The 24,749-nt window shown below is 43.6% G+C and overlaps 1 protein-coding gene across 1 annotated transcript; it reads right to left on the minus strand.

Annotated features, from left to right (window-relative positions):
- Nucleotides 1–3,941: 3,941 nt before the first annotated feature.
- BBS2 (Bardet-Biedl syndrome 2) lies at nt 3,942–23,205 on the minus strand. The gene is made up of 17 exons (XM_062609277.1): nt 23,023–23,205; nt 21,681–21,908; nt 20,974–21,099; nt 20,638–20,700; nt 17,559–17,636; nt 14,947–15,051; nt 14,393–14,479; nt 12,956–13,091; nt 10,922–11,061; nt 9,989–10,127; nt 9,249–9,420; nt 8,053–8,182; nt 7,066–7,197; nt 6,390–6,527; nt 5,831–5,943; nt 5,000–5,148; nt 3,942–4,362 (listed from the first exon to the last, which is right to left on the minus strand). Exons 1-17 carry the CDS (start codon nt 23,137–23,139, stop codon nt 4,256–4,258), a joined length of 2,160 nt encoding a protein of 719 aa, XP_062465261.1. The 5' UTR covers nt 23,140–23,205; the 3' UTR covers nt 3,942–4,255.
- Nucleotides 23,206–24,749: the final 1,544 nt, after the last annotated feature.

Here is a 24,749-nt window from a genome sequence, read left to right on the forward strand (position 1 = left end):
TGGTTAAACAGCACAAGAAAGGCAGTGGCCTTGGTGCAGTGACTCACCCTAGCACACGCTTTCAGTGTTCTCTCATGCCACATGCACTTGCCACAGCACCATATCAGACTCACTGTGAAGGTGCCCAGCCCATCAGAGGTGCTATTGTAGAGCTGGGCTAGTCACTGCAGAAGGCAACAGACTGTAGAACACGCTGCTGGGGGCTTGGCTCAGCCCGCGGGGACTTGCCTGTTAACTTTCTTTGGCAGTGACGAGCCACAGGTGTACTTTCAGCTCACCCAGGCCATGCAGTGCATGCTACAGGTTTGCAGCAAGCACATTTCACTTCTCCTGCCTCTCCTGGGTTCGGAGAGGGTAGCTGTGGATTACAGTTTGCTGCTCCTCCTATCCCAGGCCTGTTGTTGAATACCACTGTAAGACCACAGCTGGCAACAGAGGAGCAGTAAGGGCAGGAGACTGTTGTTCCTGGGCACCCTGCACCTTCCACAGAACAGGATGTACTTTGGGCATGCCTTTATGAAGATAAAAGAACAACCTTCTACTGTTAAGTACTGGCTTCTGAAGCACTCTGCTGCTTACCAGGGCAGCAGCTCTTCCTGGGGACAATAGTTCTTAGTGTGAGCTGCTGCACTGGAAACAGGCAAGTAATGGAGGATTCAAAGAGGAAAAAAAAAGGCAGATTTTTTTTTGTTGTTCTGGACAAAGGTAACAGATACCACAGATATTCACAGCATAGCTGACCAGGCAAAGTCAGGAGTAAATTAATGAAATGAAGTTACTTAACATGTTGCATTATGAACCTGAGTGTGCTTGGTAGGTCTTGGAACAGCCTCCCAGAAGACTGGGAAGAAGCTGGGCTTTCTGAAGTTTGCTGCTTTTTAATAATAAAAACCACACTAGAGGGCATACCAGCCTCTACTTGAGCAAGCATGGATCTATCTGATCACACAAGGAACCACCCTTCTGCCTCTGGTGACTGAGATGAAGTCATTTAAGAAGCCAAATTTGCAGTTAGTCAAAAGTTTTAAAAGAATCACCACATCTCTGCTCTCTCACCCTTCCTGTCAGGTCCAAAAGCCAAAGGCAGCCCCACACATGGCTAGTGCTGTAGCCAGAGGGGAAAGACTCCACTCACTGGAATTTCAAATGATACTTGCTGCTGGGGAAAGACAGGCCTTCATTTAGACCACACCAATACTGCATGCCCTCTCTCCAGCTGCTCTTGCTGGATACAAATCTCCATTTACTATTAGGTGTAGCTATGGGCAGAGTAGTCTGATCATTATGGAAAGGAATATGTATATGAAATATATCCTTACCCACAAAATGAGTAAGCAGGACAACACAGAAAAATAGGATGGAGAGCAGCAAGTGAACAGTTATGAAGCATAAGCAACAGAGAACAAAAACTTAATACCAGGCAAGATGGCCTCATGCAGACATTGATCATTTGAGGATGCACATTTCTCACCAGCTGAATGCACCTCCAAAGCCTGGCATTTGATGCAGGGTACCAGCAGCTTTTGGTTACTGAAGTGCCAAGTTGTTCAAGTACTTCCCAACAAGTATTTAGGGATTTGGTCGTTGTCAGTTTACCAAGAAGGGGAAGACGAGAACACTTCAGTATGGAGGGAGGTAAGACAGTGTAGCTGTAGACCAGATTGAAGGAATGGTTTCCACATTCATAAACATGCAATAAAGAAGTTCTGACATTGGGTATTCAGTGATCCAGTCACATCAGACATATAGTAGCAATTAAGATGAGCAGCTGTCCACGGGACTTGGAGAAACAAGGACTAAAATCAGATAACCTGTTGTCAAGTGTCAGTTCCAATTGTTTTGGTTTTATAAACTCCAAACTGGAACTTGAATTAGGACACTGAAAACCACTGCTCTGCAGATCCCTCTCCAGCGCACTCCAGGTACTCCTGCAGCGCCCTTCCCCGGCAGCAAAGGGACCATATGAGGAAGACTCCAGCCAAGACATAAGTTTCAGGCAGGCATTGAAGTGCCCCAGCAGAGCAGGGTAGTGGTCTAGACCCAATCCCCAGCACATGTACCAAGGTGGTGTGCCATGTAACCATCTCTGCCCCTGAATTTTCAGGAACATGCAGCTCTATTAGTGTGGTTTCAGTAGTTATTCTGTACTTGACGAGCAGCTTAAGCTGCTGTGGCAAGTTCCACCTGAGAACAGGATGACTAGGCATTAGTCCTGAGGTGAATCCTACCAGTGGGGACTGTTTGCCATTGATCTGCTGCAGGTTCATCTCATCATAAAACCACAGAGTGGTTTGTGTTGGAAGGGTCCTTAAAGCTCATCCAGTTCCAATCCCCTGCCACAGACAGGGAAACCTTCTAGTAGACCAGGTCGCTCCAAGCCCTGGCCAACCATGGCCATGTTAGTTGGCTGCTGCATGCCAGCCAAGGGTTGCTTTGTTTCAACAGCAACTGCAAAGCTGGCAGCACTTCAGCTTATGTGATGTGGATTTTACATCTGGCAATGATAAAAGTTGTTTTTATGGTTGTTGTCAAATTTAGCCGGGGGAAGTCAGTCTTATCAGAGGTCTGGACTGTGACCGAAGGACTGACCTCACTGCCAAGAGCAAAACAGAGCTGAGACTGAAGTGCCTGGTGCATTGCCCTGAAAATCTGGCTGATGAGAAAACTGCTTTCAGATCAGAGCCACTCTCTTATCATCAAATGGACTACGTAAATGTAAGTAAGCAAGCATTAGTATTTTGAACATAAAGAACAAGGGGCTGAAACAGTGGGAACAGGGAGCAGGTGGCAGAAAGCCCAGCCCTTTTGCCAGGAGACTGTTCCATAATCAACCGTTGAAGCTCACTTCCTTAGAACAGCCTGGGTGGCTCACCACACTGTTACCAAGGAGCTGGATTTGACTAACCACCAGGTTCTTAAAAGGATTCAGATATGTTTCTGCTGCAGATCTGAAGTGACAGAGGTCTGTGCTTTTGGCAGCCCAGCTCTCCATACTGAAGGGGTTGAAGCAGTGGCAAGTGCCCACTTTAGGGATTAAAACACCCTGCAAGATTTGCACTCCCCATCCAACCGGTTGCATGCTCACAGGTGGCTCTGTAACAAATAGTGGGCTGCTGGCTTGAATTTGGTAGTGGCAAGTAAGAGACCAGGTACAGGATGCACATATTCCTGACAGCCCCAAGAAGCTACCCCAGAACTTCACAGAGGAGGACCACCTCCTCCCTGCCCACATCACAAACACCAATCCATACAGCAACAGATGTGATGAATGGTGCAGGAATGAGGAGCACTCGGGCCCAACCTCCATCCACTGCAAGGTATTTTTAGCTTCTAGAAGAAAGTTACTTTGGCAAAGGTTCTAAAATATCTTTAAGTGCCTTACTGTAATGTTGTAATCCAATTCTAAGAGATCCCACAAGTAATAAACAAGTTTGGGCCAGGAGCCAAGACAATTTTCAATACCTTCTCCATTATGTACTGGCAGCTCTTCAGAATTACGCACCAAGGTTCGGTGTGTAGTTTGGTTTTGTTGCTCCTGAAACGCATCCTCACCCACCTCAGTATATGCAGGGCTTTTTTTTCCAACAGCACAAAAACAGTAGCACAAAAACAGTAGCTGAAGAAAAACCTCCTGCAATCCAGGTGTATGGAGAGTGCTGTTTATGAAACAGACTACGTCTTACCTGTGTGGAACCAGACGGCTTTCAAAGACCTGGCTTAAAAGCCAGCAAGGAGATGTTACTCTTTGGTGCTTCTAGCACACTGCATTAAAATTTACACAGAAAACAGCACTTCCGTGCAATGACAAGCAGGACTCTCTAGCACAGAGTGTTTACGTGCTTAGTATGCAGAGACCATTACAGCAAAACCAGAAATGCTTGGATCTTTCCAGCAAATAAACTTAACCACATGCATCTCTCCCAGCTAAATCAGAACAAAAGTTATCAAACCAATCTATGTTTTAATGGAAAAAGGACAATGCCTTAACTACAAAATATATTAAAATACATAAATAAGTTACTGTAAGAAAAATAACTGAAGTTATACCTGTCTTGCATAAATATCACATCTACACTTAAACTAATGCTTCCTTCACGAAGCTTTGACTTGTGTAATAACATCGCACCTGATAGCTTAACTACAATGCTACCTTTGCAATGACTTCATGCTAGAGAGTAGGAGACTGAATTGTTTATTGTTCCTGGTCTGTTATCTGCCTGCAAACGCTGCCTCTGTGCAAGTGCTGCTTCTCTTCTCACAAAGGGGCTGCTCCCACACGCATTATCCTGAACAGTGTATGAAAGTTGTTGCTTCTTATTGCATCCCGACAAGCACTGATCACTTGTGCTTTAGGTTTGCCAACTGTAAAGAGGAAAAAAAAAAAAAAAGAAAAAAGCTTCAGTTAGTAAAAAACTGGTAAAAATACTAATTTGATCACATCTCTCAAGATTTAGGGGATTCTTTCAAATATTTTTTAAACACACACCTTTTTTCTAGTGCATAAATAAAATCCTTTCCTTAAAGAATTGTCTGTAGCTCTATTTTAGGAGAGCTTAAAGGACTTGTTGAAAAGGGAATGCCATAAATAGACAAAAACATACCTCCTTCCCCAAAGACCTACAGAGCTAGTAATACAGACAAACAGCCCCACTTGACAGTTAATTTATAATGTTGCTTAATAAAAACAAGAACTTAAAAACACTTCAAAAAGTGCTTTTAAAATTGTGTTCAACAAAACTAGCAATTTTTGTACCATCCAGAAAGCTAGAAACCGCTTTGCACTGTTCTAAAATAATGATCTCAGATGATACTGGGCACTCACAGTTGACTGTTACAGGTAATTGGCTAGGCCTGAAAAATGAAAGATTACTTCTACTGATTTATTTTCAGGCTAACAACCCTGAAGCCACTTAACTAACCCAGGCGGCCTCCAAATCCATCTTATCTGCCTCACTATGGTCCCAGAGTCCACGTTCCCTTCAAACACACACACACTTACCACGTAACTGCCCAGCCCTCTGGATTGCCTGATTCACAGCTTTCAGGTTATTCAGCAGCTCTGTGTGATTGTTGCAACGTATTTTGTATTGACTTATTAAATCTCTGTTAAGATCATACAGCTCGATGTAACGCGTCTTCATGTTTTTCCTGGAGGGGAAACAATCAGTCCAGTTATTTGCATCTCTGGGGACAAGAAAGTCATTCCTGGTTTGTCAATATAAAGGTGTAGCAATACATGGTTGCAATGGCTACCATGGTTACCCACATGTCAGCCAGCTATAAGTCAACAGGCTTGTCTACACATGTTGGTTATACTTATTTTTTACTCTTAGTTTTTCAGTTACTTCATAAGGCAACACAAAGAGGAGATGCCACTTTCCCCAGTGAAAGTAACACTGCCCTGCTCAGACCTCTCTTGACAGTAAAGATAGGACATTTGCATAACACAGCAACCTGGAGTGAAAAGACACCTAAAATTTCTTTCTTGGTGTTCTCAAAAGTTCATACACCACAGACAGCTTTTACTGTCTTCTTCCCTCAGTATATCTTTCTAATGTATCTCACCATCCCAAGGCTGATTGACACAATGGGCTCTATGCTAAGCCCCTATCCTTGCCCTTTTGCCTTCCCCAGACTGGTTTTCCACCTGAAGAGCAAGACAAGGCTCAAGGGGAGCTCATGCAGGACCAGCAAAGGAACCAGTTCTGCAGAGTTGTAACTAGGCAACCCTTGTATTACACAAATGAGGTTTTTGGTCTTTTCTGCCTGAAAAGCAAAGACTGGCTGTTCTAAACCCAAAACACACACAAGGTAAGCAGCAATTGCTCACATGTCCCCCAGGCATCGTGCATCTTCTGCTTGAAGCAGCATGCTGCGGATGAGTCTGGAGTGTTCAGCCATGTCGGCAGTGAGCCTCTGGTTCACAGCGTGGTGTTCATCCACCTGTACAATGCAAACAGTCAGCAGAAAGGGCCCCTGGCACTCTGGACATATGGGTAATAGTTCAAGCTAAACCTTGGCCAAGTGTATTAGGAAATAACATCCTAACTTAAGCTACCAGCATCCCTGGGACCATTCTTCTTGCCTTAACCTCCCTGCCTGCCAGAACAGTACCTTGGGGTGATCAGACTGAGATATACACACCTTATGCCCTCACTCAAATTCATAGCTCAGTCTCCCAAACATTTTACACTAAGTGATCAACTGCTGATGACCAAGGGCCTGAATAAACAGAAAGCAGAGGGTGCCCCATTGCCCTTGGCACAGAATATACAGCAAGCCTTAGCTGGCCGATTTCCATGAAGACAGAGCAGTTTAGAGATCCTCTCATAAAAACATCCCCAGTGGCTGCTTGGCTGCCAATTTAGAAATGCCTGATACCTCCTCACCTTGACCAACACCTTTCGCAGTTCCTCAAAGTAGGCAGGGAAATCTGCTTCCACCTGCAGATCTTCAATGGCCAAAAAGGAGGCCATGGACTGGATAATATCACCAGCTAGATCAATATCATCTGTATGGATGGAAATCTGTCAGAAAGGAAAGAAAGCACTTCAGCGCTCTTCCATGCCAAAGTATCTCCCAGAACTGCCCAGCAGGACTGCCTCTCAAACCCAGGCTCAAAGCAGTTCACTCTATCAAGAGGCAAAACTGCTGCATGAGAAAGCTCAAGGGCTTTCAGTAGACAAGGAGACACTGAATTGAAAGGAGCATTTATCCAAGCCTGGGCCAAAGAGGCATCTGTGCATACAAGACCATTGCAGAAGTTACACGCAGCTTTTGTGCCTCAAATTACGGCTCCCTGAAACCACTCCCTGAAACCACTCTGTGTGTGAACAAATAGCCTACAGATGTGTAGGCTAAGCATTTTTCTTCATTAACAGGCCCTGGAATTTTGCCAACTAAGAGTAAATAGACCCAAAGGTTTCCAAAAGCATCCCTAAATCATTAGTACTTTCTCTGCCTGTTCAGTCATCCTTAATTTTTACTGCCTCATACTGGCACCACCCTTAAGTTTCACTGGAAGATAATTAAACGGGTGTTCCCCTTGTTCATGAAGGTACTCACCTCTCCGCCAGGCTTGATTTTGATGCAGAGCTGGCCTGCATTACGAAGGGAAGTGAAGCAAACCTGAAAGGGAACGCTCTGAAATTCCACATCCTCCGGTAGCAAGAAGCTCTGATTCAGCCACATAACAATCTTGCAAAAATATTATGAAGAGCATCAGCCATTATCTGTGTGGAGAGCCTGGAGAACCATGCACTATCTCTGCACATGATGTACACCACGGCATTCTGTTCAGAGTACCTTAGAAATTTAATTTACTAAGTTTCATCTCCTAAATCCATTTTTAGAATAAGAACAGTTGAATCCTTGCTCCAAAGCTGAATATTCCTAAAAAAAAAATCAAATCCAACAACCAGAGATCACAGCCCAGTGTCAAAACATGAGCCCAGGCCTGGAGACGGGAGAAAGCTGGGAAGCAAGGCTTGGTTCTACTGCAAGAAGTTGAAGAGAAGTTTCATCTTGTTTTTGCTTTGAGCATTTAATGCAATAAGGGTCACGTAAAACTGGCAGAGCCCTACAGTTATGAGGGAAATTACCAGCTCCAATTACTGCCATCCTGCAATTCAGATCGCTCAGAACCAAAGCTACAGCACTGCTGCTCATCTGTTGTGAAAGTGAGCGATTATCTGGGCACTGTACTGCCTTTTTCCAGCTCTCTGCTCACTTACAGAATTCCTCACTCGCTACAGGGCTCCTGCCACTGGCATTCCATCAGCTGTCACACAGCAAACAAGATTAATTTCTGAAACGCCTCATGGTCTCAGGCCATTAGTTCCTGTAGGAACTTCTGAAGCAGGGAATGTCTCAATTGAGACATCTTTTAAACAAGGAAGAAAAAGCACCGAGACAAATTGTAATACACAAACTCCAAAGGCCAGCAGTGCAGTTCATTGCACAATTTTTTCCTTTGCTATTGGAAATCTCAAGCTAATGGCAAACCCCCCACCTCCTCAGTATTTGAAAACAGGAAACAGAGCAGAAACTCACCCTTTGTGGCCTCTCGCTCATCGTACAGTTAAGAAAGCTCAGGGGCTCTGCGGCTAAGTCTGGGCTGCTCAGGGCATACATTGAGAAGCGGGGAAGCTGTCTTGTCGACTCAAATACATGGAACTGTGTGCTGGAAGCAATCCAAACGGAAAACAGACAGTTACTGACATACCAGAGATTCACCTATTGCAACAGCTCCCGATTCCTCCTAGCTGGCTACTGACATCAGAAGCTTTCAGCTACATAATTGGCTGCCTACCATTTCCCAGGGGAAAAAAAAAAAAACACTGTAACTTTAACTTGGAAATTCCAGGCTTATCACATCAGGTGATAAGGTTAAAAAACTCATCCCCATTGCTTACACTTTCCATAATCCTTCCAATGAAATACACTCTCTAGGCTAACACATTTATGATTTTACAATGTGGTTGGATATTTTCTTTACAGGTTCAGTGAAGTCTTTTACTAAAGGAAATAATAAAAACAGATAGAGAAAATAAACAATAATTCAGTCCCATGGGTTCTTTCTGCAGTGGCTGGCTAGCTCTCAAAATATGCCTCCCAGTTCAGAGAAGGGATGCTGCTTCCTAGGGCACTGCCAGGTCCAGCAGATGTGAGCAGGGACAAGTTGTTTTCAAGTGCATGTGAAGAGTCATTTTATTTCTACGGAAAACTGGCAAAGTCCTGGCTTGAAATCAAGCATATGGTACTTCCCATTTGCTCTGAAAACAAATGCGTTCAGAGTTACTTTGTAGCTTGAAAGACACCACTATGTCTCCAGGCTTGAGCAAGTACTTCCCACAGAGAAGCCACCACTTGGGGCATGGAAAGGCAGCCACTGCAAGCAGGCAGCCTGGACACAGTTTCCGCCTCCCCTGACTCCCTCCAGAAACCCACGACAAAGCATGCCTCCCCCGGCCAACAATTGCTCGCTGTTCCCCTAAAGGCAGGGCCAGAGTACAACAGGTCCCAGTGACTCCAGAGCATTTAGACTTTGTCTGGAGAAGAGCTCAGCATCAAAGGTGCAACAGTGTTTTTAAGAAAGCATTTAAGCTCTCCTTCCAGTAACACAGAGAAATGGGGCACCAGGGAATTAAAGGAGCACTTCCCATTGGATAAGCATGAAGCCACATCATTGCTGCTTTGCGTTCACACACTTGGCTCAGAACCAGGGGAGATCACAACACAAAACTCACCTGTTCCTGTAACCCACAAAGGCTTTGATGTGCAAATCCACAGGAACATCCTTGGCTGGTGTAAGGGGAACACGAATACAGCCAGAGAGATTCTGGGGACTGGGGTGTACTACATGGCTCTCTCCTTCAAATATGCCCTCAGCAAAGATCAGCACAGCACGGATGATTGTGTCTTAGCAACAGGAAATAAAAGCAGTTCCTAAATTAAAAGCTGTCCTCTGGCAACAAACCACAACTATTTTCAGTATTAAGCATAGTCAACTCTTCACACACCTCCTCTGAGTAACCCAAGTGACCAGCATTGTCACATCTGGACCTGACTGCATCCTCAGCACACGTGGTGCCACATGAATTTGGCATGTTGGGGTAGTTCCACTTTTGCATGTAAAGGCAGCTGAGGTCCAGCTGCATTCATACAGTACCCTCACTAGCACAGGGTTACTGTTTAGAGTCAACACAAGGAGTAGTACTTCAGGGATCACCAAGACTCTTTCATCCAAGTTAAACGCTAATTGCCTTGGAAAACAACACATAACAAGAAACAAATTCCACCAAATTCCTCTCCCCTTAGACCCATCAAAAGAACACAGCTTGACGCAAAACTCTGTGAAAGGAAAGCAGCCACAAAGGGGATACTACAGACAATAAAGGGGAGACAGGCAAATCATCAGCTAAATATAACTAAATGTTTGCATGAATTCACATGAAATGAATGTCAATGGTTGCAGGTTACCACTCACCATTTGTGGTGGAAATACATAGCTCCACATGGGCAGAACGGCTGTCAGAGCCCAGATTAACCAAGAGGGCTGTCTGGAGTTGGGTATTTGCTGGAATCACACCTCTCTGCCCATCTATTTTCTTAGTGCTCAGCTCGACCTGTTGCAAAACATACACCCTTCAGTATCAGAATGTCAAAATTTTCACTCAAGCAACCTAGAAAACATTCACGTAAGTGAGTTCTCTTTCGTTGCAGGAGGTCGTGTTACAGCAGTTCCCAGACTTCACACAGCTATATACAGCAGCTGGATTACGCATGGAGATGTGGACACTTGTTTGTAATCTGTTCCAAGTGGTTTATTGTCGACGAAGATCAGGGTCTGTACCCAAACCTTTACTCAGAAAAGCATTTAACATCTATTCAATTTTAGGTGCAAGATTAACTCCATGCTTTTGCTGTGGTGGTCTTCTACTATTCAAATATGTTTGTGCTTCCCACAGACTGTTTTTTGAAGCTCTTTATTTCTGCGCCTTCACCATCATGCACAAGTGTGCTTTCCATACCCTGACGGTGCTGCCAGTTCTCACACAATTACCTGATCGTCTCACACAAGCCCCTCTGGCTCCTGAAATGGCTTATGCATTTAAAAATAAAATTTCCAGCTATAAGCCAAAGCACAGGGCTGGACAGAATCCAGCCCCAAACACAACTGCTCTGGCAGGATGAAGGAGCAAGGAAAATGTTACTTATTAAAATACAAAAAACAAGTTCTGAACTCACACAAGGAGCAAGCCAAATGCAGAAGGAGAAAGCCACAGCAGACAATCTTGCTGCATCCCAAAGGTTACAGCTCTGATTTGTTTGGACTGCCCCATAACCACTTCCCAGGTTATTCCTGATTTACTAGCAACAGGAAGGTATGTTTCGGCCCTAGATCTTGCTTAAATAGTACCTTTGCACTTTCCTCATAATTTCTTAATTCCAGCAGCAGATTTTGTTTCTTTTGACTAAGTTCTCGGATCAGATCCTGCTCAGCACTTGTATCCATTAGGTTTCCTTTCATCTCCTCACCTCCTGGCAGATAGCCTCGGACTGTACAGAAACAGAAGAGCTCATTTCAGCAAAGCTTTTCACAGCTTTCCCAAATCTTTCATTTCTGTAACAAGACCCCCTTGTACCACCTCAGCAGCAAACACTGGTTCTGATCTTCAGCTGAAAATCTGAGTGGTGATTTACACCCACAGAAGCTCTGACTTTCCAGATGATCAGGACAAAGGAACTGCACATTTGAAAACAGGTGTATTTCCAACCTGCCTTTAAGCTGTCTTCACCCAACCAGACAAGTGCAGAGCCCAGTTCTTCTGCCACAGGATTTCCACTGCAATCATTCTTTCAGGTGCTTAGACAAGTTTGCAATTATGCTAAATTAGTAGAACGTTTACCTGGATTTCTAGACCTGGTCAGAGGAGTTGCTGCTGTCTGGAAGTGACTTCAAGTCACTGTCAGTCAGCCAGTGGTGTCAGCCACACTAGTTTTTCCCCAAATCAAGGTATACTTCAAGGGGTAAGGCCTGGAAGTATCGCAGTGGAGCAGAGTTATGGAAATATTTCCAGCTGCCTCTGGAGACAGAAGAGCCAAGCAGATGGGACAAAAAAGCTTGCTATAAACTTCTATTTTGCTCTAGGGCTGTGTGATCTGATTGCAACTGACAATGAAAGTGAGGGACAAGCATATTTTGCCTGCAAAGAGTATGCTGCCTGACTGCATATGACTGCTGCTGCCCCATAAAAAGTTGTAGGGTACTTGAAAAGCACTCAGCATGCACACTCTCCTCCAATGAAAGGACCTGCTTTATTACTTCTGAGTGAATCATTCATTTAAAACAAGAGCAAGACAGAAACACAAAAGAACACCTCATGTGGAAGGATGCTGGCCACAAACAGAACTCTAACGACATGGACTATGAGAATGCATAGTCCAGCAACTATTTAATACTATTTTACTATTTAGTAACACGTAAACGCTCCAGCCTAAAGGAATCCACAATGTTCCAAGGTTTGTGATGACAGACTCATCAGAAAAGATGATCATGTTTAGTGATGTTAACCTACACAGCTCTGCTAGGACAAGGTTTCTTCAGAGCAGTACAATATTCCCCTTCTGTAAGCTTGGGAATAAGGTTTATAATGCTGAAGCCCAAGCACAGCAAATCCCCACAGCCTGTGATTAAGACAGGCAGAAAAACACCCTGGTATTTAACAAGGACAGGCTTTTGTTCCAAATGGGCTGTGCCAGACCCACTTGTCTCAGGCCACTGACGCCAAGCAGTCAGATAATCACACCAGTGTCTTTTCTGAGGCTATCCCTGTAAATTCATGCTAAGCTTATTCAAATAATCTGTGATCATATTTGTACCTACTCACAGTAACCAGGTTTGACTTCTTGAATGCATGGTGGGATAAACCCACTGGTTCTTCAGTCTTAGGATAGCATTTTCCAGGGAGCAAAGCACTGTTAACATCTAAAATTTCTCACAGAAGAACTATTCATGTTTAGAAGAAAAACAACACACACAACTCCTTAGCTTTCTAAACACCTTTAACCACTGTAAAGCAACCAAAAAATCACCACATACAGGCAAGAAGATACTCTATACATTCACCTACAATAATGTTGCCTGAAGAATCACAATCTGCACTGAATGCAGTTAATCTTTGCATTATTAGGACAGGACTTCTTGCTTTAGGCAAATGAATTTTGATGCTTCTTTAATCATAATGAAACTCACACTGATTATCACAAGGAAGGTAATATTCAAAATCCTGTTTGCAGATAAGCATAACTCAAAATTCTCTTAACATAAAGCAAAAGGAACTCAGCATGCAAAAATGCCTGTGGAACTGAAACAACATTTAGCTAATCTGAGATAATGTGATGTGCCTGATATTATTGTGTATTAAATTAATAACCTGAACAGCACTCTTACTTTCACCATCAACTGAACAGCAGATTAACTGGTTGCTCCCATCCATTCTGTAATCCCCCTCCACCACTCCTGCAATTGAGGAAGCAAAGTTGTCCTTAAAGATGACCTCCCCAGTTCGGTCATTGCGTGCATCAACCTGGAAGAACAAAGAGTTCCAAGACACATCAGGAATAGAAAAGCTAACTCCAAAATAGATGTCATGCCATACCCTGAGCTGTTAATCAAAAACCAGCTCTGCTCACAGAACAGCAGGTAAATTTGCAGCTCTACTGATCAGAACACCACATTGTGAAATAAAATACCATCAAGACATGACCTCTGGACAGACTCAGCTAGAAGGAGCTGCTCTTCAGAGATGCTTCCCTATGTTGTAAACAAGAGGAACCAAAGAAGAGGACTGCTAGTCTGCATTGGCAAGGTTATGCACACATGAATGCAGCAGTTATGGGACTAAACCAGAAATAAGCTTGATGCAGTATTTACCATGTCTCCTCTCAGCTGCAGACCTTTTGTGGTGAATTATTTTTATACACAAATACCACAATCTTTAATTATCTTTCACCAAAGAAGAAAGAGGGGGGGGCTCAGTTCTGTGTTGTCTTTTTACAAAGCCCAGGACCCAGCATTACTCTTTCTAGGAGCTAAAGACTGTTTCAGTACAAGAAGCAGGAAAGAACCTGCCAGTGGAAAAAAAAAACAGAAAAATGAGTAAATGAAGGAGAGCTTCTCTCTTTAACAATGTTATACACCTAATCCAGCGTAAGTTTACAACATATCTGGGCTCTAGATTGCTGGCTTGATATGAAGTTAATTAAACTCCCCCAGGCTAATAAGAGTAATGAGAGATGTGGAGGAGAGGTTGTAAAGCACAGCTTTACAAATAAACAAATAAACAAACAAAAAAAACCAACAACCTGGCAAGCTGTGTCCAGGAGAGATTTGGCAGCTAGAACAGTCATTTCTGGCAAAGGGGAATATCAAGCAACAGGCTTAAGAGCTGTATAGAATGCCTTCACATAAAATTAAATAATGCTTGATTAATCTTGCACAGTCAAGACTGATGCTGCTCTCCTGTTACATAAATGCTTTGTTTGAAAATGTTTGAGAACACTGAGGAAACATCCCAGAGGATTATTAGCATGTTCTCAAGACAGCTGAAGAGGCCCTCAGGAGCCCCTGGATGTGGCATATGATATCTGCTGCCATAGAAACAACTTACCACACCTTAACCACTGAATCTGAGCTAAGCAGATCAGCTTTTCTCTGATCTTGCACTTGGCACAGGATTCAGCAGCCAAAGCAGGTTTACTGCAACAGTTCTCAGTTTTCAACAGTCTTTTTAATTTTGTGGCTGTTTTCATTCAGATAATTTCACAGCCTTGTTCAGACACAGCTTCCAGATTTATAGCTCTTCATTTCACCTCTGTATAAACTCACCTTCCCATTGGACCAGCCAGTGATCAACTCAGATACACCATCAGAGTTCAGGTCAAATGCATGTATGCTAATCGCTTGGTTTTTAGACTGAGGAGAAAACACAAAGAACACATTAATCACGGACTGGTTTAGGTTGGAAAGGACCTGGAAGATCACCCTGTTCCAATCCCTGCCATGCACAGGGACACTGTCCACTAGACCAGGTTGCTCCAAGCCCTGTCCAGTCTGACCTTGAACACTGCCAGGGATGGGGCAGCCACAGCTTCCCTGGCAACCTGGTCTAGTGGAAGGTGTCCCTGCCTATTTAAACCATCGCCAGCAGTCCCAAAAGCACTGAAGAAACTGACACAGTATTAATTTTGCATGTATGTATAATTATAGTTAGACATAAATACAAATTTTGTAACACCAAAATTACATTAAGTTCTATCCTCAGCAGAAGATTTTAAATTCATCAAAAGGAGTCGGGGTAACATCGGAACAACTCAAGATAAGGTATCAAACCTCCTAGCAGCCTTCAAGCGAAAGTGATGCTATTCCAACACCAGACTAACCTTAATCCTCCAGTAACGGTTTGTCTTCTCATAAACTCCGACTGTTCCATTAGAAAGAGCATAACCAAACCGACTGCCACACATGGGGTTAAGTGCAGTAACAGTCTGTGAGGAGAAAGGAAGGAGAATGGGGATACAGGAGTGTAAACTTCTACAACTTAAGTAGCAGAGAACAGACTATACAATCTCTACATGACAGGAAAACTGTATTTAAATGAGAAATTGTTGTAGGAAGAGTTGAGTACTGATGCAACGGTTTTTACAAATCAGTCTGAAATCACCAAAGGCCTGTAGGATTTCCTCACACAAGCTGAATTACCAGTGTTAAGATACACTTCAACAAAGATTTGCAGAATTGTCCTCAAACTATGTACTTCGACCAAGTATTTCCTACAACAAGCAGCAACATAACTGCTCATAGGATTTCTGGGGTCATCAGTGCTAACACATTATCACTGAAAACCTACTCCAAACACACAACACTCCTTAAGCTTCAGGAGCTGAGGATGCCAAAGAGTTTAACTTTACATGGGATGGGAAAGTCCTAGAGACATAGAATCATAGAATATTTAGGGTTGGAAAGGACCTTAAGATCATCAAGTTCCAACCCCCCTGCCACGGGCAGGGACACCTCACAGTAAACCATGTCACCCAAGGCTCTGTCCAACCTGGCCCTGGACACCACCAGGGATGGAGCATTCACAACTTCCCTGGGCAGCCCATTCCAGTGCCTCACCACCCTTACAGTAAAGAACTTCCTTGTATCTAACCTAAACTTCCCCTGTTTAAGTTTTAACCAATTACCCCTTGTCCTATCAGTACAGTCTCTAACAAAGAGTCCCTCTCCAGCATCCTTGTAGGCTCCCTACAGCACTGGTAGAAAATCTATCTTTGCTCAGGATTAGCGAGCTGGAAATGCACAGCCGGGCTTCCCTGGAACGCAATTAGAACACCAGGCTAAGTACTACCTAAGTAACAGCTCCAGGGAAAGACCTGAGAGTCATAACTCAGCCTGCATCTCACAGGCTGAGTTAAGATCCCATCACCTTACGATTCTTCATTGAGCTAAGACTCTCAGTGCTTGGAAATGCAGGTTTTTCCATGCACTAAGACTAGAGATTTTAATGTAAGGAAGAACAATTGCAATTATCTGTCAGGTCTTTTGTACAGCATAGTACAGGACATTTCTTTAAATTAAAAGCTTCACCAACTTCTTAATTAAACTCAACTGACTATGCTCCTTAGTTTTCTTACTATAAAACATGGTTTCCAAACCTCTACATCCCCTCTCACCATCTTCTATAAAGCCTTTCCCAAGTACCATAACCCTCTACATTTTCAGCATCCAGTAAGGACAGAAGACCCCAGCAACAGTCAGAAACTCACAATACTCCCTTTATATCTGACTGTCCATTTATAAATTCAATAATCACAACAGTCTATGGCTTTAGTTTCATCAGAATAAGTTATTAAACCAAAGAAAATGCAGACTATTCAAGCCTTCCAAAACAAGCAGTGTATAAAGCCACTGTTCCCTGAATTTACCTTCCTCAAAGGAAAGGTTTAGGTGCAGCTGTGTCCTTTTAAATTAGGACAGTAGGACTCTGACAGGCCTCCTAAGACACTGCAGGTGTGAATTTAAAACCATTCTACTGTGGATTTGGAAACAAATCATACACGACAAGGACGGACCTTTAACTTCCCTTTAACTAGAAATCACACTGTGACTCCACTGTACAGACAGCAGAATGTATTACAGGCCTAATGTGTTTTACAATGTATTACTAATTCCAACTACAGCAACAACTTCCTTTCTTAGAACACTGCACGGATTTGTCTTTTATAGCGCTTCTTAAGTGGTTTAATAGATAACTAAGCTTTTTAGTCCCAACTTGAGCAACAGGGAGACCTCAGATCTTTAAGGACAAACATCTGTAACAAGTCCTTACTCTACCCTGAGCCCAGAAGGGCACAAGAAGACTAAGCAAACTCTTAAAGGCAACAGTAACAGTACTTTACTCCCTTCCAAGCAACCAAAATTTAACAGTGAGGATCTTCTCTTGGTTATTAAGCAACTTCTACACCTTTTACTCATCTCTCTGTAAACCCACACGTTCTACCCCATTCTTTCCTTTAGGAACTGCAGCCCTGTTTGCCTGGGCATCCCTTTCTACCCTGCCATTCACTTATCTGGATATACACAGGGGCAAGTTACTTCACGGTGATTGTGTCAATGCATTTGAGGAAACCTGCAGAAGACATTCTTTTGCTCAGAAGGCACTAAGAGATTCACAACCCAGTAACCTTAATAACCTTGCAACGGGGCCTTGACTTTTAGTCGAACAGCAGTTACTTTTCTCAACTTGGTGAAAGGCTCATAAATAAACAAAGAAAAAAAAACAGAAAAAAAAAAAAAATCAACAAAAAAAAACATGCATAATGAAAGTTATTATCAAACTCTAAACTTCTGCAGTTCTAACAGAATAGATATTGTACCATATGGTTAAATAACTAACTTCACAATAAATCTGAACCAGAGAAGCTTCACCATACCACCAACCAGTATCAGCTTCACCAGCAATTGTAACAAACACTAGCGAGAAGCAATTTACCTCCGTCTCTGACATTTCTGCCACGATCTCATCTTGTTTGAACACCCGGATGTCAAAATCTTCAGAGCCAACAAGAAGCTAGAAGAAAATAGTCTACCTTAAGAATAGTTCTTCGACCTAAGGAAATCAAAAGGATTTAAGTACCCAAGGAGGAAATAAACATCCCAAGTACAGCAACAGAGAAGTTTTAACAGCTCTGTGAAAAGTTGCAAGTGGAACAAAAGGCACCCTGTGCCAAGACACCATTTCAGAAGCCTCCTGTTGATCAAGTGTTATTCCTCATTTTGTCAAGTTAGACTCTACAAAAGCACAGTGAAATATCTCGGGTAAAAATGAGAAAATATATTTAGGAACACTAGGGCTATACTCTTTTCTCACTGTAAAAGATTGAGTCTTCCAATTCCTAACTGCAACTGTACACATCAAAAATACTATGCTGCCTGTTGTTGGAGCAGAAGACCTGCGGCTCAGTTCTGACTTGTACTACACTGTTTCAGAGAAACAGCAACTCCCAGTTACTAGCCTGTGAGCAAACAGCTGGGGAAAAAAATATCAAAATCACTGATTAGCACTGAACATACCTCATTTTAAAAAGTCCTCAAAACTAATGAATCCAAGTATCAAACCACTGCTGCTCCTCCAACCAAAATGGTGGCTGCACTACTGAAATCATGGGTAAAATGGGCTTTAACTCAGTGTGAATGATTATGCAAATAGGACATCAGCACTAAATTGGGTCTTCCACATTCTCATTCCTTATTGTTTCTTACATTTTCGTTCTTTCATGTCTTCTAGTTAAGCAGGTAGATGTTAACTGAAAAGGATCTCCATGGAAGAGCTCCTTCTAAAGATGGTCACAAGCTTCTGTTTTGCAAACTGAGAAACCAAAGAGCAGATCTGCTTAGTGCCTTGCCCATGAAGTCAGTCATCAAATCAACAACAAACAATTATAAATCAAAGTTTAAACCCTGGAAGTACCTTTCACCACTGGAACTGATGAGTCTTAAATCTTCACTTGGCAGAATAAACACAAATCCATATCAAAGTGGTTTTTTTTTAAAGAGATTAAATGCTGCTCTTTTTTTCCTTCCAAGTAAAGATGCTTCCAACCATGACAAATTAAATTACACCAAGCTAAGGTTACTGTAGCTATTGAAATCATTTACAACAAATAATAAATGTAAGAGGTACAGATTTCTTGATCAGTTGCAATCACCAGCAAAAAGTGACCAGCTAAAACATGGAATCCTGGAACAGTTACCAGTGATGCTGCATTTCCCAGGGGTGAATAGAAGATGGGAGTTTAATTTAGTTTGATTCAACTTGTCCACCTCAGTGCCTTTGATGCCACTAGACTGGAATTTGAAAAAGCAGGGAAAAAGTTCTTCCCCAAAAAATGTTGAGCAAGATCAGAAGAATTAATCTGTATCACTCTAAAATCCCAAGGAAGAAAGTGACTACAGTAAATTGTTTTTGTTCACTACTAAATGACAGAAGTATATTCATGCAGTTTTAAAATCAGTCAATTTTAAATGTAGACATGTTTTATGGGGATGGGAAGAACAGAAATTAAGCTAGCACACCCATTTATCAGACAAGACACAAAGTGATAAACAATTTAACAAGATGTTTCTGTGTATTTCCCTAGAATTCCAATTTTAATCCAGAGGGAGTTTCACAAAAGCCACAAATAAGACAAACAAACAAACAAAAATCACCTAAATAATTAAAAGAACCCTAAAAAAATATCAGCAAATGCATGCTGGGCTAACTGGCACGGTAAGTTAGCTGGATAACACACCCAACTCTGCTTAACTCAAAGCAGAATCACATTATACCACCCACTGAGAATGAATTTTTCTCAAGGAGAAAAAAAAAGCAAAGTATCAAAAATAAAACAATTTAGAAGCACAAGTGAAAAACATCTACAATTAGTGCCACAGATCAGTTTCCTAGTTTCTGAATCTTCATACACTATCTCTACTTTCTATAACTACCTCTCAGCACACAGGAAAAAAAAACACCCTAAGGGAAGCTGTGCAGGGAAAGAATGGATAACCTGAATTTTGTCTCACTTCTGGAAGACCCCAGTCAAGCAAAGGGTCTGTTTTAGTAACACATAAGAGACGTAGAGGCCCTTTACATGTCACTATAAATACCACAGTCCAAGTAGACATTCAAAATTAGGATTTTGGGGGAACTAAACTGAAAAGCTTAAGTAATTATGATTAAAATTGCAAGACAGGTGACAAGTATTTTAGTATTTTTAACATGGTGATTTAACATCATATTTACTTGTATCTGACGTATATACTAGGAAGCCATCAATTTCCTTGAAGATTTATAAGCATGATTCTTTGATTCACTCAGGATGAAAGAACATTTACAACGAAGAATGCCATACAAATTCACAACTTCATCTATCATCCCTTGCAGCCTACGTTATCAGAATGGCAGCTCTTTCCTACTTACAAGGAAGATGCCTGTTACACATTATTTTTATTTTAAATCAAAAAAGCAAATATTATTTCATTTAGCCATGTCACTATGAAGAAAAGGGAGAACTGGATGTGAAGATGGATTTCTTAATCTTAACAATCATAAGGAAGCTCTTCGCAGCACAGATTTTTACGAGCTCATTTTTACACATAAGATGCTCGCTAGTTTTTTACCTGAAACTTGAAAAAGGATTTAGAACCACATTCAAGAAATACCACTGAAAACAGATGCCTTGCAATTGATGATCACGGGCATTTCAGTGTATTTCTCCTGGTGTAGTTAAGGAAAATGAGAGAACTTTTCCATTAAAGCTAGCAACCAATTCACCAAAGCAAGGCTGTAATGCTGTAAAGACCCCAGCTATGCCTAGTTTTACACATCCTGAATAGTGCCAGAGACCACTGCTGCTCCTGAGACGGGGGCTGAGCATTTGTCTTCGCTGGACCAGAGGCTGAAGAAGGCATAACTCCACTTCAACTGGTAATATAAGTCAGTCATATTTGATAACACATGGTTTCTTATTATCATTTCCCTACAAGACCATGAAAACAGCAGAAAACACACATAAATTGCTACAAACCTCAGTTTTGCCATCACCATCAAAATCACACAGTGCTAATGAACGAACATTGTCTCCAGTAACCTAAAACGAGAAAGACAGTCCTTGATATTGATGATCACTGTCAGAAGCTAAACTAATTTCATGATCTCAAAAACAACAGAACAATTGACATAGCCAACATTCAAGCAACACCTGAGTGCACTGAATACATGACCAAAACACAGTTTAAGGTCTAAGATAAATTAAGAAAGATGAACAGCCAAATTAATATTTATCATAATAAAAAATTCAAGAGGAATTAGTGCCATTGAAAGAATCTTGTAATAGCATCAAAAGCATTATATGCAACCTTACTGTCCAAAAAAGGTCGTTTCCTTCATAATCAAAGCCCTGCAGGGCACAGTTTCCACCAATAATAGCAACTGGAGAAGAAATATCTCCCAGCTTCCCAAGGACTATTGCATTGGCTCCATCTGAAACCTAAAGATATACAACAAAGGAAAAAGAAAAAGCAGACAATGAGACATCAGAGTACAGAAATCGAAATATCACCACTATCAGTCTAGCTGAGTTCTAGATTTTCTGAATTTTGCCTTGCAAGGTGATGTGTGACACGTTATGGAAGCTTGCTCTTGCATGTGCATACAAAGACATGTATCACATTCATACTTTTTAAATATTCCAGGTATTCTAAAGCAAAGTGTGCTGAATCCCAGGCTGGTTTGGGCTGGAAGGAACTTTAAAGTTCATCTAGTTCCAAACCCCCCACCACAGGCAGAGACACCTTCCACTAGACCAAGTATATAATTAATGTAAAGAACACAAGCGTAATTAGAATCACAGAATGGTTTGGGCTGGAAAGGACCTTAAGATCATCCAATTCCAACCCCTCTGCCAGGGGCAGGGACACCAGATGACGCTGCCCAGGGCTCTGTCCAACCTGGCCTTGAACACTGCCAGTGATGAAGCATTTGAGCAAAAAAATCATTGACAAAGTAATGTAAAAACTGTCATTGTTAGAATGGAAAGAAAAGAAAAAACAGACATTTAAATTAACTTGCCTCTCTGTAAAACAAATCCGAGTTGTTATATACATCATAAGCCAACAAATTAGTCTGTGTTCCAACCAGAAGACAATCATAACCAAGCTGAGGGTTCAGCACTCCTGAAGCAAGACAACTGATTGCTTGATTAATGTTGAGAAGGGAAATGTCAGAGTCTTGATTACTTTGCACCATTCGGTTTGTGCTTGTTCTCTGCCCACGGGCATGAGGATTATGAATAAAAACCTGTAGTAACAAAGATATAAAGATATTCTCACAAAGCATATATGTGTTTGTGTACAAACAGTAAAGACTACTGTCTGGGTAATAACTGTGATGGGGAGGAAGGGCACTCAACAAGTCAAAGCGAGGACAAAAGAATGGGGGGATTGCTGACAATACTGTTTCTGACAGCTATGCTTTCATTTTAAACTATGCCAAAAAAAAAGGGAAATGGCAAGAAAAACGTTCCTCTGGCCAGAGGGGTTGTGCCACCATACTTACGCTTCTGGAAGTGGCCACTGAGAACTCTTCAGAGGAAAGCAAAACCAAAAGGATCAACAACAACCTAAGCAAATTACAGCCAGCTCTTAACAAAGTTCCCCAAAACCCCAAACACTTAGGACAAATTACCTGGTATCGCTAACCTCCATCTCTTGGTGAAGATGGTTAATTTAAAGAGGGGCCTGTGATAAGTTTTTGTTCTCACTGACTAACATTCAGTCACCGTAATTGTCTGGAGCAGACTCAGGGGATTGCAGGATATGCCTAACAGCCTTTGCTTTGTGGCTGCACAGTCCAACTCTCAAACAGGCCCTCGTTTACACCATTCCTAAAGGCTCCAAAATAAAATTAGTAATAATGCCAGGAAGCATCCCAGATGACCCACGTCTGTATTTACAGCAACCCAAATGCCACTGTAGATTTATGCTTCAACCTATGTTTGTTTTTAGTTGGGCTGCACTAAGCTGAACCCTCTGCTGTTTACATCTCAAACCCAAACAGAGCGCACACAGCGTTTCCTGCTCGGCAAGGCATCATCTGCAGAACCTCCGCACCAGGCCTTAAACCCACGACTCCAAAACATGCCCCAGCAGCCTGGGTTACCGCTATGAGCTGCTGCCGCCGCCCCGCTGCCTATGGGCAGCCCCAGCCCAGCGGACAGCGAGGGAAGCGGGACACCGCCGAGCCGGCTCCTCGCGGGAGGCTGCAGGCCTCAACGCGGGTCTCTGCCGCGGCCCGCAGGCCCGCTACGGGCGCCGTGCGGAGGGACCCCGCGGCCGAGCAACCCCCAAGCAGAGCCGGTCCCCTCAGCTCAGCGGGGCCGGGGAGCCCCCAGCCCGGGAGGCTGCGCCATTACCTTGCCCGCCTGCGTGGCGGCCGCCAGGCAGGGGTGCGTCCCATCGTACCGGCCCAGCGCCACCATGCGGGGCAGGATCTTGTGGCTGAGCTTCAGCGTGAACACGGGCACCAGCATGGCGGGGCCAGGCGGGCTATGCAGGGATGGCCAGGCCTTACCGGGCCTCACCAGGCCCCACCGCCAGATGCCGGATGCTCCGGGGCCGTGCACCGTACGCAAGCCCAAGGCGCCGCGGCATCAGGGCGGGGCCGCGCCGAGCGGGGCGGGGCGGAGCGGGGCTGGGAGTGCGGCGTCTGGCGGGGCGGCCGCAGGGAGAGCCGGTTGGGGTACATGGAGGGAGGTTGCGGGGGAACTAGGGAAGTTGGGGTGGGACTGAGAGCAGTTGGGGATGCAGGGGGCAGATTGGGGCAGATAGAGGAGATGGGGGGCAGATGGGGAAGACGTGGGGCAGATAGGGGCAGAAGGGAGGGAAATGGGGAAGATGTGGGGCAGATGGAGGTGTAAAACGGGGGGGGGGCAGTTGCAGAGGTCAGGGAAGCTGGGGGGCATCGCAGGGGAAGTGGGGAACCTGGGTACAGGAGGGCAGAGGCGATTGCCGTCTGGGCAATCACAGCAGCCTCAACACCAGCGCCACAATCCCAGGGGGGCAGCACCCAGCTGGGGCCATGGGATGTCCCCTCCCTGTCCCCAGCCCCCTGCCCAGCCCTCGCTGCCCCCCGGCTGCTGCACTCCCCATTGTTCACACCTCCATTAGTAGCCCGGTGCTTGGTTCCTCCTGGAACCGAGGAGCAGCAAGCCAGTATAACCAAACCTAGTATCAGTTCCCATCCTAGCATGGATTTCAGTACCCAGATCCCTTAAGGGTCTCCAGGGCCCCCTCTACCTGTCCACAGGCTGGATAGCGAAGTGCTCTCTCAAGGTCATGATTTTCAAAATTCTTAAATTATTTTGGGTTTGAGAAATAATTTTAACCCAATAACATCACAAGTGCCATAAATTCTCTGCAGTCTCTGACCAGTTACCAAATCCAGCACTTGCCATTCACTGGCACGTTATCACCCCCATCCCAACAAGAGGCAGGTCTGGAGAAGGATGTGCTGGGACAACAGCCCTTTCCTGCAGAGGACACAGGCTTGAGGCAAGGATTCATTTGTTTCTAGGAAACCTGGCAGGCACATCCCATTTGGCTTTTACTTGTGCATCAGCCAAGCCCTGGCCAGCAGCAGTGTCCCTGCCCTGCATATGAAGGAAGGCTCTCACAGACAGCGCTTGCGTGGAGATCATGAGACTCCAAATGTGACAACCGTCTTTTTCTTCTTCTTTTTTATTTTTTTACCAGTTTTTCCTGGCAGGTCTATCAATGTGCCATTATGCTTGTGGAGAACGAGGCAGCAATCACTTCTGGCATATTAAAGAGGAGGGTATTTTCCCTCTTTGTGGACCTGTTTTGGGTGAGTGCAGGTCTCAGTGCAGCCTCACCATGGATCTCCCCCACTGGGTGCCAGTTTGGGTACTGGAGCACAAAGGCAACGCAGCGGGATGAACTCAGGCACACACACGTGGTGTTGCTCAAGCCCAGCAAACGCTACTGCCCTCCCAGGAAGTATCTCCAGCTGGATTGCAATCCCAACCAAGCAAACAGGGGCTAAAACTGAGGTCAGAGACCTCTATAGGCTGGTAAAATTGTAAATGGATGAAAATTCCAGCTTCTCACTAAATATGTATAG

The sequence above is a fragment of the Pezoporus occidentalis genome, unplaced genomic scaffold (genome assembly GCF_034315485.1).
Source record: "Pezoporus occidentalis ecotype Australia unplaced genomic scaffold, CSIRO_AGI_Poc_V1 ctg135, whole genome shotgun sequence".
Classification (NCBI taxonomy): domain Eukaryota; kingdom Metazoa; phylum Chordata; class Aves; order Psittaciformes; family Psittacidae; genus Pezoporus; species Pezoporus occidentalis.

Excerpts from the sequence above, each read along its gene's own strand:
- BBS2 (XM_062609277.1), bottom strand. The coding sequence starts at position 23,139 with ATGCTGGTGCCCGTGTTCACGCTGAAGCTCAGCCACAAGATCCTGCCC. Across the intron at positions 14,480-14,946 it reads ACCGTTACTGGAGGATTAAG|TCTAAAAACCAAGCGATTAG; the intron begins GTTAGTCTGGTG and ends TTTTCTCCTCAG. Across the intron at positions 9,421-9,988 it reads ATGTATTTCCACCACAAATG|ACACAATCATCCGTGCTGTG; the intron begins GTGAGTGGTAAC and ends CCTGTTGCTAAG.